General features: G+C 31.3%; 2 protein-coding genes across 2 annotated transcripts; one reads left to right on the plus strand and one right to left on the minus strand.

Annotated features, from left to right (window-relative positions):
* Positions 1-2,420: 2,420 nt before the first annotated feature.
* Positions 2,421-6,649, minus strand: LOC101223110 (G-box-binding factor 4). Its single transcript, XM_004140916.3, has 4 exons — positions 5,623-6,649; positions 5,433-5,504; positions 3,946-3,975; positions 2,421-3,128 (listed from the first exon to the last, which is right to left on the minus strand). The coding sequence occupies exons 1-4, from the start codon at positions 6,382-6,384 to the stop codon at positions 3,048-3,050; spliced, it is 945 nt and encodes a 314-aa protein (XP_004140964.1). The 5' UTR covers positions 6,385-6,649; the 3' UTR covers positions 2,421-3,047.
* A 3,770-nt stretch (positions 6,650-10,419) lies between these two features.
* On the plus strand, positions 10,420-11,696 carry LOC101214553 (UPF0496 protein At3g49070). Its single transcript, XM_011660088.2, has one exon. It carries the CDS (start codon positions 10,521-10,523, stop codon positions 11,562-11,564), a length of 1,044 nt encoding a protein of 347 aa, XP_011658390.1. The 5' UTR covers positions 10,420-10,520; the 3' UTR covers positions 11,565-11,696.
* The last annotated feature ends 3,389 nt before the right edge of the window (positions 11,697-15,085 follow it).

A 15,085-nucleotide genomic window follows, 5' to 3' on the forward strand; every position in this document is an offset into this window, starting at 1 on the left:
ATTATTTATACTTTCTTTCTTTTCTTCTATTATTTTAATATTTGAAGACTCAAAAGTGACTTTGACCCTTTTCCAAAACTTTCAAAAGAAGATGAAGGAAAAACACAGCATGGTTTAGATGAGAACACTAGATTGTATTATGTCATATCACAATGAACAATTCTAGATCAGTAAAAGATATAAATAAGTCTACGAGAATTACCCAATTTAAAAAGCAAACTCAAAGTTGGCAAATAGGAGAGGATGCAATTGGGCCTTCAACATATACTAGAACATCCCTGGTAGCTCAATATCTAGCTCTTGGGGTTGATGTTTCAAATGGAAAAAGCAACTAAAATTGTAACTCTGTAGAGATAAGGAAGACCTCTTAACTCCACTATAAGTAGAAGCTCAATTCCTCTTAACAACAAAAGTTTAATTTCATATTGCAAGTTTGGGGTTTTGTTATGATTAAAAGAGCTAGCCAGGTAGGTAGGAATTAGCATGTGTGTTTTGTTGTTGTTGAAATGAAAGAATGTAAGGCTGAAATGATAAAGACTCATTTGAACAATGAACAAGTATTGTTTACGATTGGGTGCCAAAGAGAATTAGGAAGTTTTTCTTGGTGTTGGTGAGTTTTTGGCCATATCTAATATTGAATATTGAAAAGAAGAAAAAGAATAGATAAAGTATCTCTGTGTATTGTGCAATGTGCAATGTGCAATGTGCAATGTGCATGCTCTTAGAAACTTGACCCAACTACTGCATTTTTTTAAAATATAAATCATTATATATGCATACATACATACATATATATATATATATAATAAAAAATCATTATTAGTGTATAATAATAAATCCTAAAGTTAAACTATCTGTTGTCACCATTTCTGACACATTTTATTCTTCCCCAACAAAGTAGAAATTGCAGAATAGAATGGTGACAAATCAACTAATTCAATTTCCCTCAAAAGATGGGATTTCCCTTCCCATTTCCTACTCTTCTTTTCTTCTTCTTCTTCTTATTATCTGTAAAATAAATAAATTGTAATTACAATATTTAATCATGAAATAATAATAGTATATAATCTTAGAAAAGTTTCTAATTTACTTTCAAAGGTTATACCTAGTCTATATATATATATACAATAAGTTTCTTGCGGTTACCAACTTCTTTTAAAATTTTGATATTAATATTCATAAAAGTCGATAAAACAACCTAACAATCTAACATCATTTTCTTTGAAGAATAAAGGATAAAATAGGAAGAGGAAGAAGTTTTATAAGAAGAAAAAATCTCACATGAAGAAGTGAAAGTTGCTAGATTATGACTAACTTTGTTACAAACTTATTTGAACACGATCTTCTATAGATTTTCGTCCTTGAGTTCTAAAGATTATGATCAAATTTGTTCTCTTCTATAGAAATTTTACCAAACATTTACAATAATGAAAGTGAGAGAGCATCAACAAATAAACTTAGGATAATATAAAATTCTCATAATTCAAAAGTTTGATAGCTTTGCATTGAAGACATGATATCTATGCATGAAAACAATATTGAATTTTGAAGGTGGTTGTAAATTTTTAATTTTAATTAATAAAAAACTAGTGAAAATCCAATATATTCTTTTTCATTTGTTGTTTTTGTTTTGTTATAAATGATTGATTTTCGTGCCACAGCAATTGACCTCACTTTCTACCCTTTTTTGCTTCTCATAAAACACACACACACACACACACATATATGTATCTCCTAAATGTTCTCCCTTTTGACTCCTTTCCATGTTTTTCATATAATCAAAAAGTTGTAATCAAATATATATATGTATATATATTAAAAAAAGAATACCTATGTGGATACATCCAACCTCTAATTTTCAATTAATCACCACATTATGTATTTGCTTTCACTGATTGTTTCCTAATTAACAATTTCATAGTTCAAACTTTAAAGGTTAAAATAAACAAGACCTATATGATAATGATGTGATATAATTAAAACATATATCATAAAAGTTATATAGCATAATTTAAGCATGCACTTATCTAGGCTGTTTTATTTAAATAAAGTTAAATAAAAAGATTGAAACCCGTAGTAAATATAGAGGAGATTTTGTCTACTATTTTTATAATTGAACCTTGATAAAAACAATATTTAAAAATCAAAATCAAGTTACCACTTAAAAATTGAATTAATTTTCTTTTAATAGAAAAAGAAAGAACAAAAAAGGATCAACAAAACCAAACTATCATTTGAAATTGAGTATAGTAAAATATATGTTGGGGGTTAAGAAAATGAAAATGTATCACAAAATTAAAGGATGAGAATAAATAATGAAATGAAGTTAGGGGGCAGTATGGTAAAACATGAAATTAAGACATCAATGAACAAAAGAGTAATTCTATTATTATATGCTCTAACCTTGGGACTTAAACATCTTTCAAAAATATTAATTCAACTACTTTATATTAAATGAAAATATAAAGGTACCCAAAGCATTCTCCAACTGCTTAAAAAAAGGTAAGAACTTGGAGGAAAAGTAGAAATAACTAATAATAAATAATATATACCTCTATTACCACCACCCACCAACACTATTCTAGCAAGTATGTATTAACAAAACAAGGAATAGTTTTGTCATATGTTGTTAGATTTCCACTATCCAACAAAACCATATAAAATTTCTAAAACTCGAACTCAGCTTCTTCCTCTATTTACTCCTCCCTCATGCATTTAGAAAATAAGAAAAAAAAATGTGAGACAGAGACTAAGTTGGGCATCTCAAGTTTCTACCTTCTTTTATTTGCTCTGATCCACTTTGTTGTAATAACACCTATAAATCATCTGTTTTTTCATGTATCTTGTTGCTGTTGTTGTCGTCTCTGCCAATCAGTTCTTTGATAAAAGGATTGTAGTTTATATTCCCTGCACTTTTCCTTTCATCACCGAAGAATATGTTTTTAAGTAACTGTTAAATACTCTATTGCCTATCTCTCTCTTTCTGTTTCTTCTTACCCCTACTGCTTTCGCTATCGGCTGTACCTGTCTCGTGGAAGATGCACAATTCACCATTGCATGGAATTAACTCGCCGAATCACTCGTTGGGGTCGTCGCTTTTCAACCACAGGAATCACCTTGTCCATTAGCTGCACCAGGAAAAAAAATATATCAAACCAGCAATAAATGGAGTGATGTAGTTTAACTTTAAACTTAGTCCCCTAGACTGAAAACTGAAACGTCGAGCAAACTGATGAATAACCGGTTTGTGAATATATGCATAAAGTTGTTTTCTAAATGCTTAAAAACGCTTTGTGTACTTAAGAACACGCTTTTAGAGACATTCAAAAAGTCACTCCAAACGTATCAAGAGCACATATGTCAATGAACACCTCAAAGAGAAAGAAATACTAGGTTTAATACATTCTTGCCAATACTCACATCAACGACATGGACATCATTCGGATTGAACCTAGTGAACTACAATAACTTACATCTTCAGTTGCCAAAAGAAAACATTGATTTTGCAACCCTAAAGTTCTTTTTAACAAAAATACAATTCTAAAGAACATTAGACGATGGAGAATAGAGATTGTCCATGTAGAATTGTTTGTCACTTCCAACACGTTACAACTATATGTAATGCAATCAAATATTCAATAAGCCAATATTTGATGAACTTCAATTGATTCCAGACCCAAGAGGACTAAATTTAATGACGTCCTCGGTAACAGCAAAGTACACTTCAATTAGGTTGATGAAATTCAAATATTGATCAAAGATTTCTCACCAACGTGGAGCAAGAAAATCAATTACAACTGTTCTAACAAGACATCTAGATTCCAGAATTCACAGTACTCTACCTTTTCTAAAAGAAAACAAGAAAGACAGCACAAGAGAACTGAAAGATAATACTCAACGCACACAGCAATAATAGTTATTAGGATCGGAATTTAAAACCAATACCTGCTTGAGCCTCTCTTTAGTCCTCTCGGCCTGCAAAAGAGAGAAACTTTAAATGCTACTATATAATCAATACAACTGAAAACAGACAATAGTGCTCTGTTTACATAGCTACAAGATTGTCACTCTACAACCACTCTGCACAGAACCATAAAAATAATATGAAAGAGGGAGGCAAGACTTTTTTTAGTACAACAAATAAGGTAGGAAGATTTGAACCTCTGATCTCAATAGGAGTGTACATGACAGTTATAGCTAAGCTATGCCACAATTAAGAATTAAATGTTAGAAGTAATAATCTAAACACAAAGTAAATAAGTTTGTTATAAAATTGTTTGGGTGGCCTTTGACTCGTGAAGGTTTATATAGCACTCAGTTGTGAAGTTGAGCAAATTTCAACGGTAGTCCAAACCCCAAGGTTCATGCAAACATTCACTTGCACAACCTAAACAGAGACTGCAAATCTTTACTTCCCAATCCTAGCCTATACTAAGTTGGATCCTACTCATCCACGTCTCTCCTTTCAGAAATTGGTTATGTCCAGTCCTCTAGAACTTTGAAATAACAGCACACATTATAAGAGTTTTTCTGTTCATTACCTACATATCAAACTAACAAATCACCAAATTTTAATCATACTTTAATTATGGCTCACAAGTACACAGCAAACAAAGAATGCTCTCGAGTCTCCACTCCAAATAATAATTTTCATCCATATGACCCAGCATTAGTCCAATTCAAACAATTGATTATTCACTATGCATTGCAGCAAAGTTATGGCTCAAGATCTAACTTGGAGGTAACATAAGAAAAGAGGTTTGATGCACCCAATCGTAGTTAGATGCACAAGGTAACTCAAATTACTTAGTAGTTTTGTTTAACAATAAACTGCAAGGATGATGAATTATTTGATTCAATAACGTGACAGAAAATCATTGCACCAACGAATTAAAATTATATAACAGTATATTGGAAACTAAGAACAGGGGGTTAGAGTGGAACTGATCAGGAGACTTCAGGGAGGTCTGAAGGCTTTTAGGGAAGAAGCTTATCGTGCTTCAACTATAATGTGGTTTTCCGAAATGACCCTATAATTCTTTTGAATATGCTCCTTATTGGCCTCAACGTTCGAGAATGAGAAAGTGGTCTTGTAGACCTTCATCATCAAAGTTTACTTTTGGTTCATTTGGAATGAAAGAATCAAATGGAGGAAGAAAAGCTAAGGGTCCAACATATTATAAGGTCTCTCTGGATCAAAATAATGTATAGCTTGTAACTTGCATAAGAAGAAAAGCAATCTCTGACACGACCTGCATTGGAATCCCACTTTGAGGTTCTCCATGACTTTACAAATTCTCAAGCAACTTTCTGATCCCACAAGCGATTAAAACGAATGCAAGCATTAACAAAAAGATCCCAAATCCATAGAAAATTGCATCAGAAAGACGTTCTCATATCTATAAATGAATATCCAAAGAAAAAAGGAGTACCTTTTCCCTCAAAAGTTGCTCATTCTCCTCTTCTAATCTCACAGCTAACGACTCTAATTCCACTTGATAAGCCTGATATCCCAAAACCAAAAAAGCAAAAAGTAGACATCAAACACATTAGCAGACCAAAATATAGAATCAAACAAGTAGTGGGAAATGAAAATTATTTAGAAAGAGAAGATTCAATCACCTGCTTCCGTTCCCTAGACCTTGCTGCAGACTCCCTGTTCTTGATCATCCTCCTCTGTCTTTGCTCTGCAGCTTTATCTAAAGGTTCCAAAGCAGCTCGACCTCTTTTACCTCTCCCCCCACTTCCACCACTACCAATCAAATCAACCCCATTAGCAAACCCAATAATGGATCCCTCAATCTTATCCAATGCCTGGAATGTGGTGGAAGGAATTGGATCAAAAGAAAAAATCCCACCACTGAGCCTCTCAGTCTGAGGGAATTTAACATCCTCAACAGGCACAGCTCCAGATTTCATAAGAAAATCCTCAAGGGTTATGATCTCATTAGCAACCTCCTCCTTCAATTCCTTCCTCTCACCAGAAACAATCTCCCTCCACACATCATCCACAGTTTTAGGGGGAGGTGCAACAGAGGAAGAATTGTGATTACTATCGATGACGGCAGAGGAATTAGTGGTGGTGGGGGTGGTTGTATCGATGTGAAGAGAAGAGGGGTTAGGAGAATCAACAAGAGTAATCTGAGCATCTAAGAGAATAGAGGATTCAGTGGGATTAGAATCGAAGGCATTAGGAAGTAAGCCATCGACGGTCATTGTATGGGGTGGTGGATTACGAGATGGAGTGTCATAATTCCTCGAATGATTGGAGAGAAATTGGGGTTTTAAAAGGGAAGCAGAAGAGGAGGAGGAAGAAGAAGAAGAACCTCGAGATAGATCCGAATTTCGCGAATTGGAAGAAGGGAAGAGCTTGGATGAAGCCATGTTGGACGTCAAAATAGGCAAGGAAAAAGGAGAGATTCTCTCGAAAGTCGAGTAGGAATGTTGTAGAATTTAGTGGAGGAAGAAAGAGTTTTGGGGAATTGAGAGAGGGGGAGGTTTAGTGGTTTATTGTTGTGATGATGGGTGTGAAGTGGGAGAGACGAGAGAGCATTGGGTTTGGAACAGAGAGGAAGAGAGAAAGATGGGGAGTGAGAGCGCGTGAGAAGTTGCAGGGAAGTGAAGGAGGAAGATAGAACCGGGAATAGCCGGTTGCCGGTGAATGAGGGGCTTTATAATAAAATGAATATATTTATATTTTAATGTATTACGAAGTTTCTAGAGGGTTTAGGGAAACTCTAAACCTACGGCCGGCCTCCACTGCCCATCACCCAAATGCCCCTTTTTTTCTTGTTCTCTTAAAATAATAACATTTTCCATTTTAATACTTCTTAATTTCCACTTATTTATACTTGTTTCTTCTTTATGCTTTAAAAAACAATCATTTTTTTTACTATTCTAAATCAATCTACCATTAGATATAGTTGAATGCTACAAATGAATGTTCTTTAATAGCGTACTGATTCAACTTAGGCTTTGATCTACTTCTATCTCTCTCTGTAGGTCTAGTATTGATTAAGATAAACTTGAGCTAGCCTAACATTTTAAACATAAGCACGAGTCCATAGTCTAATGCATGGATCTTAGTCAATAAGTCGAAAGTGAATTCGATTTAGATTCAACCCATCAAATAAAGAATAGTCAGAGGTATAACCCTCTAATCATTCAAACTTTTCAACTTTCCCCACCATCATCTCTCATTGCTTATAGATGAAAATTAGTTCGTTGTTGATTTAATTTTTAAAAATAAACATATATGGTTATGCTAAAGATACAATATTCCAATAAAACCAAAACCAAAAATAGGGGGAATAAAGAGACATTTAAACCTTCATGCCTAACATTTTTCTATAAATACTTTTAATAAATTACAAATATATATTTGCACATCAAATTCCAAAATCTGACCTCATTACTAATAAAGTTTAAATTATTAGTTTGATATTCTATCTAATAATTGCTTTAAATCGGCGTTAAACTTTTAGATGGCAAAAATAATAATAATAATAAATAAACTTAAATGAACAAGTAAAGAATTTTGTAAATTTCTTTTTTTTTTTTACTCATGAGGTTAAAATTTTGTAAATGTAATTAAAATTTATAATTATATCACCTAAAATTTATATATTAATCAATTTTAGCTTCTTACACAAAATTTATATGAGAATAGTCTGGAATTTACTTTACACGACCAATTTGTAAAATCAACATTTGAGGAAGTCTACACATGTTGAAAAAATAATGTACGGATGATTTTCGAGGACAATTGTGATGAATAATCTAAATTAATTGGTTTATAAAAATTATAAGTTCCATGCGATATTGATCAAACGAAATTTAAAGGAAGACGGACCAAAATTAATATAATTATTAGTCTAGAGTTCTAATTTACACATTCCAAAGTTACAACTTTGTTTCTCAAATTTAAAACAGTTTTCATTGTTCCAAATTGACGAATCTATCTATTTGTTTTTCTGACAAGCGCTAGATGACAATTGTGACAACGTAGACGATGTTTATCAAAGAAACAAAGGGATTAGAAGGAAAAAAAACATAAAAAGAAAATGTCCACAAACAAAAGATGGATTAACGCATTAATTATCATGCCAACATTTTACTAAGCCAACTAAATGTTGAGTATAGACAACAAAGACAACTTAAAATTCTTTTTCAAACATTACGAATTGAGGAGCGCTTAATACGACACGTTATGAACTATATACGACGAAAAATGCATTTCACCACCGGTATTTATAATAATTTTGTCCTAAGGTTTGAATTTTCAATTTTACAATTTGTCGAACATTTTAAAATGATATTAGAAAGAAGGAAGAAGTTTTCATGATCGTTCTATGAGACTAATTAATATAGTTTAAAATTGAAGATCAAGATATCCTGCCCTCAATTAGTACTCATTCTTGTTTTGACATTTTTGTTCTTCAAACATAAATGAAAAAGACTATAGACTACAACCCACCCAACCATACTGTATTAACAACCAACACAATCTTCATCTCGAAATACCCCAACTTTTATTTTCTTTCATCACTCTTCACTATTCTTTCTTTACATCTCAGATACTTTATATATATATATATATAATTAGGTCTAGTTTTGGGTGTGTCGTTTTCAACTAAATAATCATAATTAATAGTCATAATTAAATGCCTTGTACAACTTTGCTTTAATTAGGCCAAACTTTACTAATAGCTTATGAAGTCTCTTAGAAACCTTCCTAACACATAATACATATTCAAACCACACACTTCAAAATTCTTCTTCCCCCTCTCTCCTTTGCTTCCTTCCTAAATTCCACATTTCAAATTAGGACTTAGAGTATAAGTAATCAAATACTCCATGTCTAGAATACAAGGCTCAGCTTAGCTTATTGCTTTGTTCATATTATTTATATATAAACTATATTATTATAAAAACCTAATTTATTTTACATATATATTTTTTTAATAGTAGCTCATCTTTCGAGTTTTATTGGTTTTTTCAACGTGAAACTCTTAATATCTAAACAACATTAACAATTGAATTACAGTAATATATATGAAATAAGTCATGTATTAAAAGGAAATGAATTGAAGGATGGTAGATGCAAATTTATAGTTACAATAATTCAAACATAATTCGTTGAAGGAAAGTAAGAGATGGAATTTAGAAACACTTTTATGTTTCTGTTTTTAAGGGTGAAGCTTATGAAGTTATTCAACATAAATAAAGACAAAAGATGTGACCACAAAACTACAAAAGGAAATCCAACTTATGCAGTAATATTTGATCAACACCCTCAAAAACTGGAGGCTTCTTCGCCAAAATTTAATTTCCCTAATATTTGTTGATTCAACAACGAACATCTCTCTCAATTCTCAATTTAATTGCTCCCAACATAAAACTATCATTTCAAAAAATAATACTTAAAAACTTTCAAAATAACCATTATTTGAATTTAATTACATATATACATACATACATACATACATCTATACCATTATTAATTGTATTTGAAAAAAGGGTCAAAGAAAGAATCTACTACTAGGTGAAACTTGTTAACCTCTCGTCCACGAAAGATTGTGCTTCTATGAACTAGATTATTGACAATAAGAACTTCATATGGTGGATTATTGCAAATTCATTTTTACATAATTTGGGCAATTCAAACTCACACAACATGGAGATTTTTCCAACCTAAAAACTTTATGTGTATATATATATAAAGAAAAAAGTTATTGCAACTTTTGTAGACATTTGTTTTATAAAAACTTTTTGTAGCCATTGATAAAATTAAATATTTTAGAATACAACGAGTAGTGAAATATTTTAGAATACACAACCAAATATTATCCCATATAAATTAAAATTTTCTCATACAATTCTAAAGTTAAGCAAAATTTATTCTCAAAATAACAAAAAAGTTATTTTAAATAATAAATCTTATCAAAATATTTACAAGTATAACAAAGTATCTCAATATCTATCATGAATTTTAATAAATCAAGATAGATTACTATTTGCACCTTATCATATATTTTGTTTAAATATTTTTATTTATTATGCTATATTTAAAAATCTATCAAATACGAGACAATGTTAAAGAAACTCAATAAAATATAATATATAGAATTTTGTCATTTGTTGGTTTTGTTTGTAAATGTAGATAATTTAATTTTTTACTACTCTTAAATAAAACTCGAATGACTTTATACTTTTGTATTTATTGAATTTTAATTTAATAATTTTTTTTATTGTTATATTAAAAATGAGTTTTGAGACTAAATTTAAGATTTAGGGAAGGTGGAAGAGTAAAAAGTTCGAAAATAAAAAATGAAAATGAAGCCCCAAAAACATAGAATCATGATGAATATTCATAATTAACAAAACAACATTAAAAGCTTAAGGGCTTCATTATTGTTTCTTGCAAGGTTGATATTCCATTATATATAAACAAGTTTCATTTTTTTTGTATACTAAATACACACAATTATCGGCTTGTGATCCCATCTCAAGTTTCAATAATGTGGACAAAATTTAGCCCTTCAAAAATCATTAATACTACCAAACTTTCTCAATCATTCTTAGAACAAGAAATTATCAGAAAGAAGCACAAAAAAAGCTTCAATGTTGATGACGAATACCTTTGTACATTGAGGACCCAATCCTTCGCTGAATTCTTCATAAATCCTGAATCGCCGCCCTCCTCCGCCTCAACCGCCGTTGATTGCTGCTGGAGATTCTCGGAAACAATCTTGTTGCAGCCTGGTCAGTTAGAACCCGCTCCTTCAATTCTCGAATCCTCGTTTATTCTGATGTTGCCGGAGCTTAAAGGTCTGTTCACCGATTACTTCAATCTCAGTGCCAAAGCTTCAAATCTCTGCACTCGTCTTCTCTCGAACTTCAAATTAACTCGATCTACATCCCGCTGCATTCAAGAATCGCTCGATTCGATCGAGAAATGTTTTTCGTCAGAGACGGTTGAATCGATCGCCTCTAACGTTCTCGCATTGAGACCGCCATTTTCCGATCTGGAAAAACGCGATTTCGCGTTAATCCACGACGATTACACGGCGATTTCTCATCGACTAAACTGCACGAGGAAGAAGGTAGCGAGAAAAATGAGATGGATGAAAATCATCGATGGAATTACCTGTGGATTGAACGCTATTACAACTCGCACTCTGACAGACTTAGTAAAGGCAGCAGATGGAGGTCCAGGAGTTTTCGGGAGAAAGCTTCTCCGTCATGAGATGCTTCGAAATGGGGGTCTTGAGAAAGTAGGAGAAAAACTGGAGGCGGCGGCGAAGGGGAGTTATATACTGAAGAGAGAGTTGGAGACGACGAGTAGACTGGTGGTACGGCTGGGGGACGCGGTGGATAATGGGAAGGCGATGGTGCGGTTGTTTGGGGGAAGGAAGAAGGAGGATAAATTTGGAGTGGGGGTGGCGATGGATGAGGTGAAGAAGAACAATGTGAAGATTAGAAAGCGAGTTGAAGATGTTGAAGAGCATTTGTGTTTGTGCATTGTGGCCATTAATAGAAGCAAAGCTTCTATGATTAACTAATTGTAGAAGACAACAGAATTAGGGATTTGTTTGAGCGGGAAATATTTAATCACTTTTTTATCCAATTCGATATGGAATTATGTAAATATTTATTAAAATGTTGATCTCCATCGATATTATTTTTCTTTTTTTCCTTTTTCTTTTTGTGTTCTATGAACATAATAAAAATATAAACTCATCCTTCCTCTCTCCATTTTAAATTTATGAAAATGTAAAAATGTTAGTAAAAAATGAGATTATACATTTTCGTTTGTTAATATCAAACATTTCTCATATCTTTTATTACGATATTTAGAATTTAAAAAATCATTAATGATTAATCAACAATATTTTAAGTAAAAATAAATTAGATAACTATTTTGATAGGCTAAACAAAAAATCGAAATGATTTTATATTTTTCTAAAATCAATTTTAGTTTAGGTCAAACATTATCCTTTGAAGCAAAAATGATTTTGGCGAGAAAAAAAATAAAGATTTTGACGAGAGAAAAAAATGATTTTGACCATCTCAAAAGCACTACCAAACACACTTTTAATAAGTTTTTGTTGATCTACTAATCATTATAGATCTTGATTGCAAATGCAATTAGATTACCTTTTTTATCACGTTTATTTGGATAGTTTGCAAGCTTAATTTGATTACCCTTTGAAGTTGTTTATTATGCATTGTCTTGTATCGTTGTCTTGTTACCTTTACTATTATGGTTAACGTTTCAGGGTCAATCAATAACAGAAACAATAATTGTGATGATTTCTTAATTGAAAATTTGTTTAAAAGTATCTAAAAAACTAGCGAGTCTTATGTAATTGTCAAATATATACAATCATATCGATCACTTTTAGCTCATTGAATGAATAATATTTGCTAATTATAAAGAGAATGTTGGCTCCATTAGGATTACAGAACACAAATAGCACAATAAAAAATTTAATCAGATAAGGTTCACTTTTCAAATTACCTTTCATTTAGTAGATTTCACGTAACATGAAGATGATTTATAAAATCAACTTTAAATTTAGCAAAAAAAAAAAAGTTGATGCCAAAAAAATTGGATCCACCATAGAATTTTCTTTTTACGAGGAGATTCGCTCGAGTGCCTGCAAAACAAAAGAAGGTAAACGTGGACAAGAAGTCTAACCACACACTCTGACCCCCAAGCCAAGTTAAAAAATTTTTTATTTGGTTTCCATTGGTGCTCTTCTAAGGCTTCTTTTGATCTTCTCTTGAACTTACCTCATGGATCCCATTTAGATGCCTTAGCTTTCTCCATGAGTTCTCCTCTTAAGTTCTCTTCTAGGTTCATTGGAGCTTCTTCGATCCTACCTCGTAGGTCCCATTGAGTTGTCCCCTACACGTTCTTAAGCTCTCTTCTAAGCTTGTTTAGACTCCCCTCATTGGTCCATCGAGCTCTCACTAAGGCTTGCTTAGCCTCACATTATAAAACTATTGAGCTACCACACTAAGTTTTCTTAGGCTCTCCCATGGACCATCAAGCTCTCACTAGACTCACTTAGGTTATCCCATATGTTCTCTTAAGCTCTCTCTTAGGCTCCTCTTGAGCCCACCTCATGAATTCTATGGAGTTGTTTGAGGTCTTTCTTGTGGGTGTCCCTCTCGAGCTCTCTCTTAGTTTCATATGAACTTTTCTTGTATATGCTAAAATTCATCCACAACAGTAATAATAATAATTATAGTATGTTATCTACCAATTTATTATTTTTAGGTTTAAATATTACTTTTGTGCCCTTACTTTCACTTTCATTTTATTTTTTGTCACCTTCTTTCAATTGTCTCTATTTTCCCCCTATTACTAGTATGTTTTCCAAAAGCATTAGTGATTTTTATTTCGAATTCTATTAAAAAATTACTTTTCGAGTGTTACCAAATAAATATTACATTTTTTACAACAAATTGTAAAAAGTAATTTAAGAAAAAAAATTAAAATTCTCAAATAAAATAAGCCATCAATTTTTTTAACTTTATAACTAATGACACAATAAAGTGAACTAGTGGACAAATTGAGCTCTATTTTCTTGAGATTGGTGGGACAAACATTTTTATTTGATTTTTCTCATAAGACATGATTGCTCATTACTCATTAATGTGATGAACAAATGAAGGTAATGTAATAAGGACAAAATTTTAATATATTGTCCTTTCACTTAACAAATGGCACGTTGTTAGATTTTTGTTTTTGATTAATTTAATAGGCCCACCACAGAATTCTAAATAGATATGATTTTTCATTTAAATTTAAATTAGGGTAGTACTATATATATATGTATATATATATGTAAATATGTAAATAGCCCACGTGTAATGTTATTTATTATTTTTTCAATAAAGCACCAATGCTTTAAAAGGTATAGTGTATTATTATTATTATTATAATTAAATACCAATGCCATCAAAATTAATGATTCTCAACTGTCGCAGTTTGCCACCACACCTCACCTTTATATATCCAAACAAGATAGAATTCATTGCCTTCAAAAAAAATTATTGCTTAAAAAAATTATGGTCCAATCCATGATTTAAATGATATTAGAAAAGGTTAGTCTAATTTCGCTACAATAAAATTCACTTCTCATGCATGGGAAAAATGTCACTCAAACCATGTTACCCTATTTGTGTGATTAGAAGTTTTAGTAATCAAAGTTGCACATGTTGTAAAACCTATGATTTAGAGACACATGTAAGATTTTTAAAAAAGATCAATGTTATCGCTCTAAAATTTTGGTTAATTTTCATAAATATAACGGTAAAATATGTACGCTATATATAACCGAATGGAAAACGCATGAAACTGACTATTTCTTTAAAAAAAATACAGGTTCCTCCTTTCTTTCATCATCTTTCTTATTTTTCTCTTTTGCAATATTCTTTCCTTTCATTGCAATTTTTTTAAATATTTTCATTTGTTCTTTTTTTTATTCTTTCTTAAGCAATTTTTTTTCTTTAAATTGCGTGCAACTACCAAATATAAAAGATCGTAAAAAAAATAACTATTCAAATTCAAACGATTGTATATCAAATTTAAACAAAAATAATTTGGATATCAATTAGTTACAGGACATTCTTTTTTATTTTTTATTGTATGCTTGTGAATTTTTTCATTTTCGAAAATGTTTTATAGCGTATGAATATTTTCCAAACCTTAAAATGTATTTGTAATTGTTGAATGTTGTCGAGGTAATTTATTAGATCTTAAAATCTAAACATGCATCTGTGAAAAAACAAAATACATACTTAGTTGTTAAAAAGGCAGTTTCATGAAATCCAAAGATTAAAAAAAATACAAAAAAGAAGAAGAAGAATTTAATGGAATGAAAGCGGTAATTAATGGATTATTTCATGTGAACTTAGAGTAGACTTGGAATAATTTATTATATTCTAAAAAATTACTATTTAGAGAAATTAGAACGTTTTCAATTACCGATTGAAGAAAATGAACCATTAAATTAGACGGATTCGATAATGTCCAGAGAAAATTTTGTGTAGAGTTCTTATAAAAAGTTGA

This window comes from Cucumis sativus, chromosome 6, assembly GCF_000004075.3.
Source record: "Cucumis sativus cultivar 9930 chromosome 6, Cucumber_9930_V3, whole genome shotgun sequence".
Lineage (NCBI taxonomy): Eukaryota > Viridiplantae > Streptophyta > Magnoliopsida > Cucurbitales > Cucurbitaceae > Cucumis > Cucumis sativus.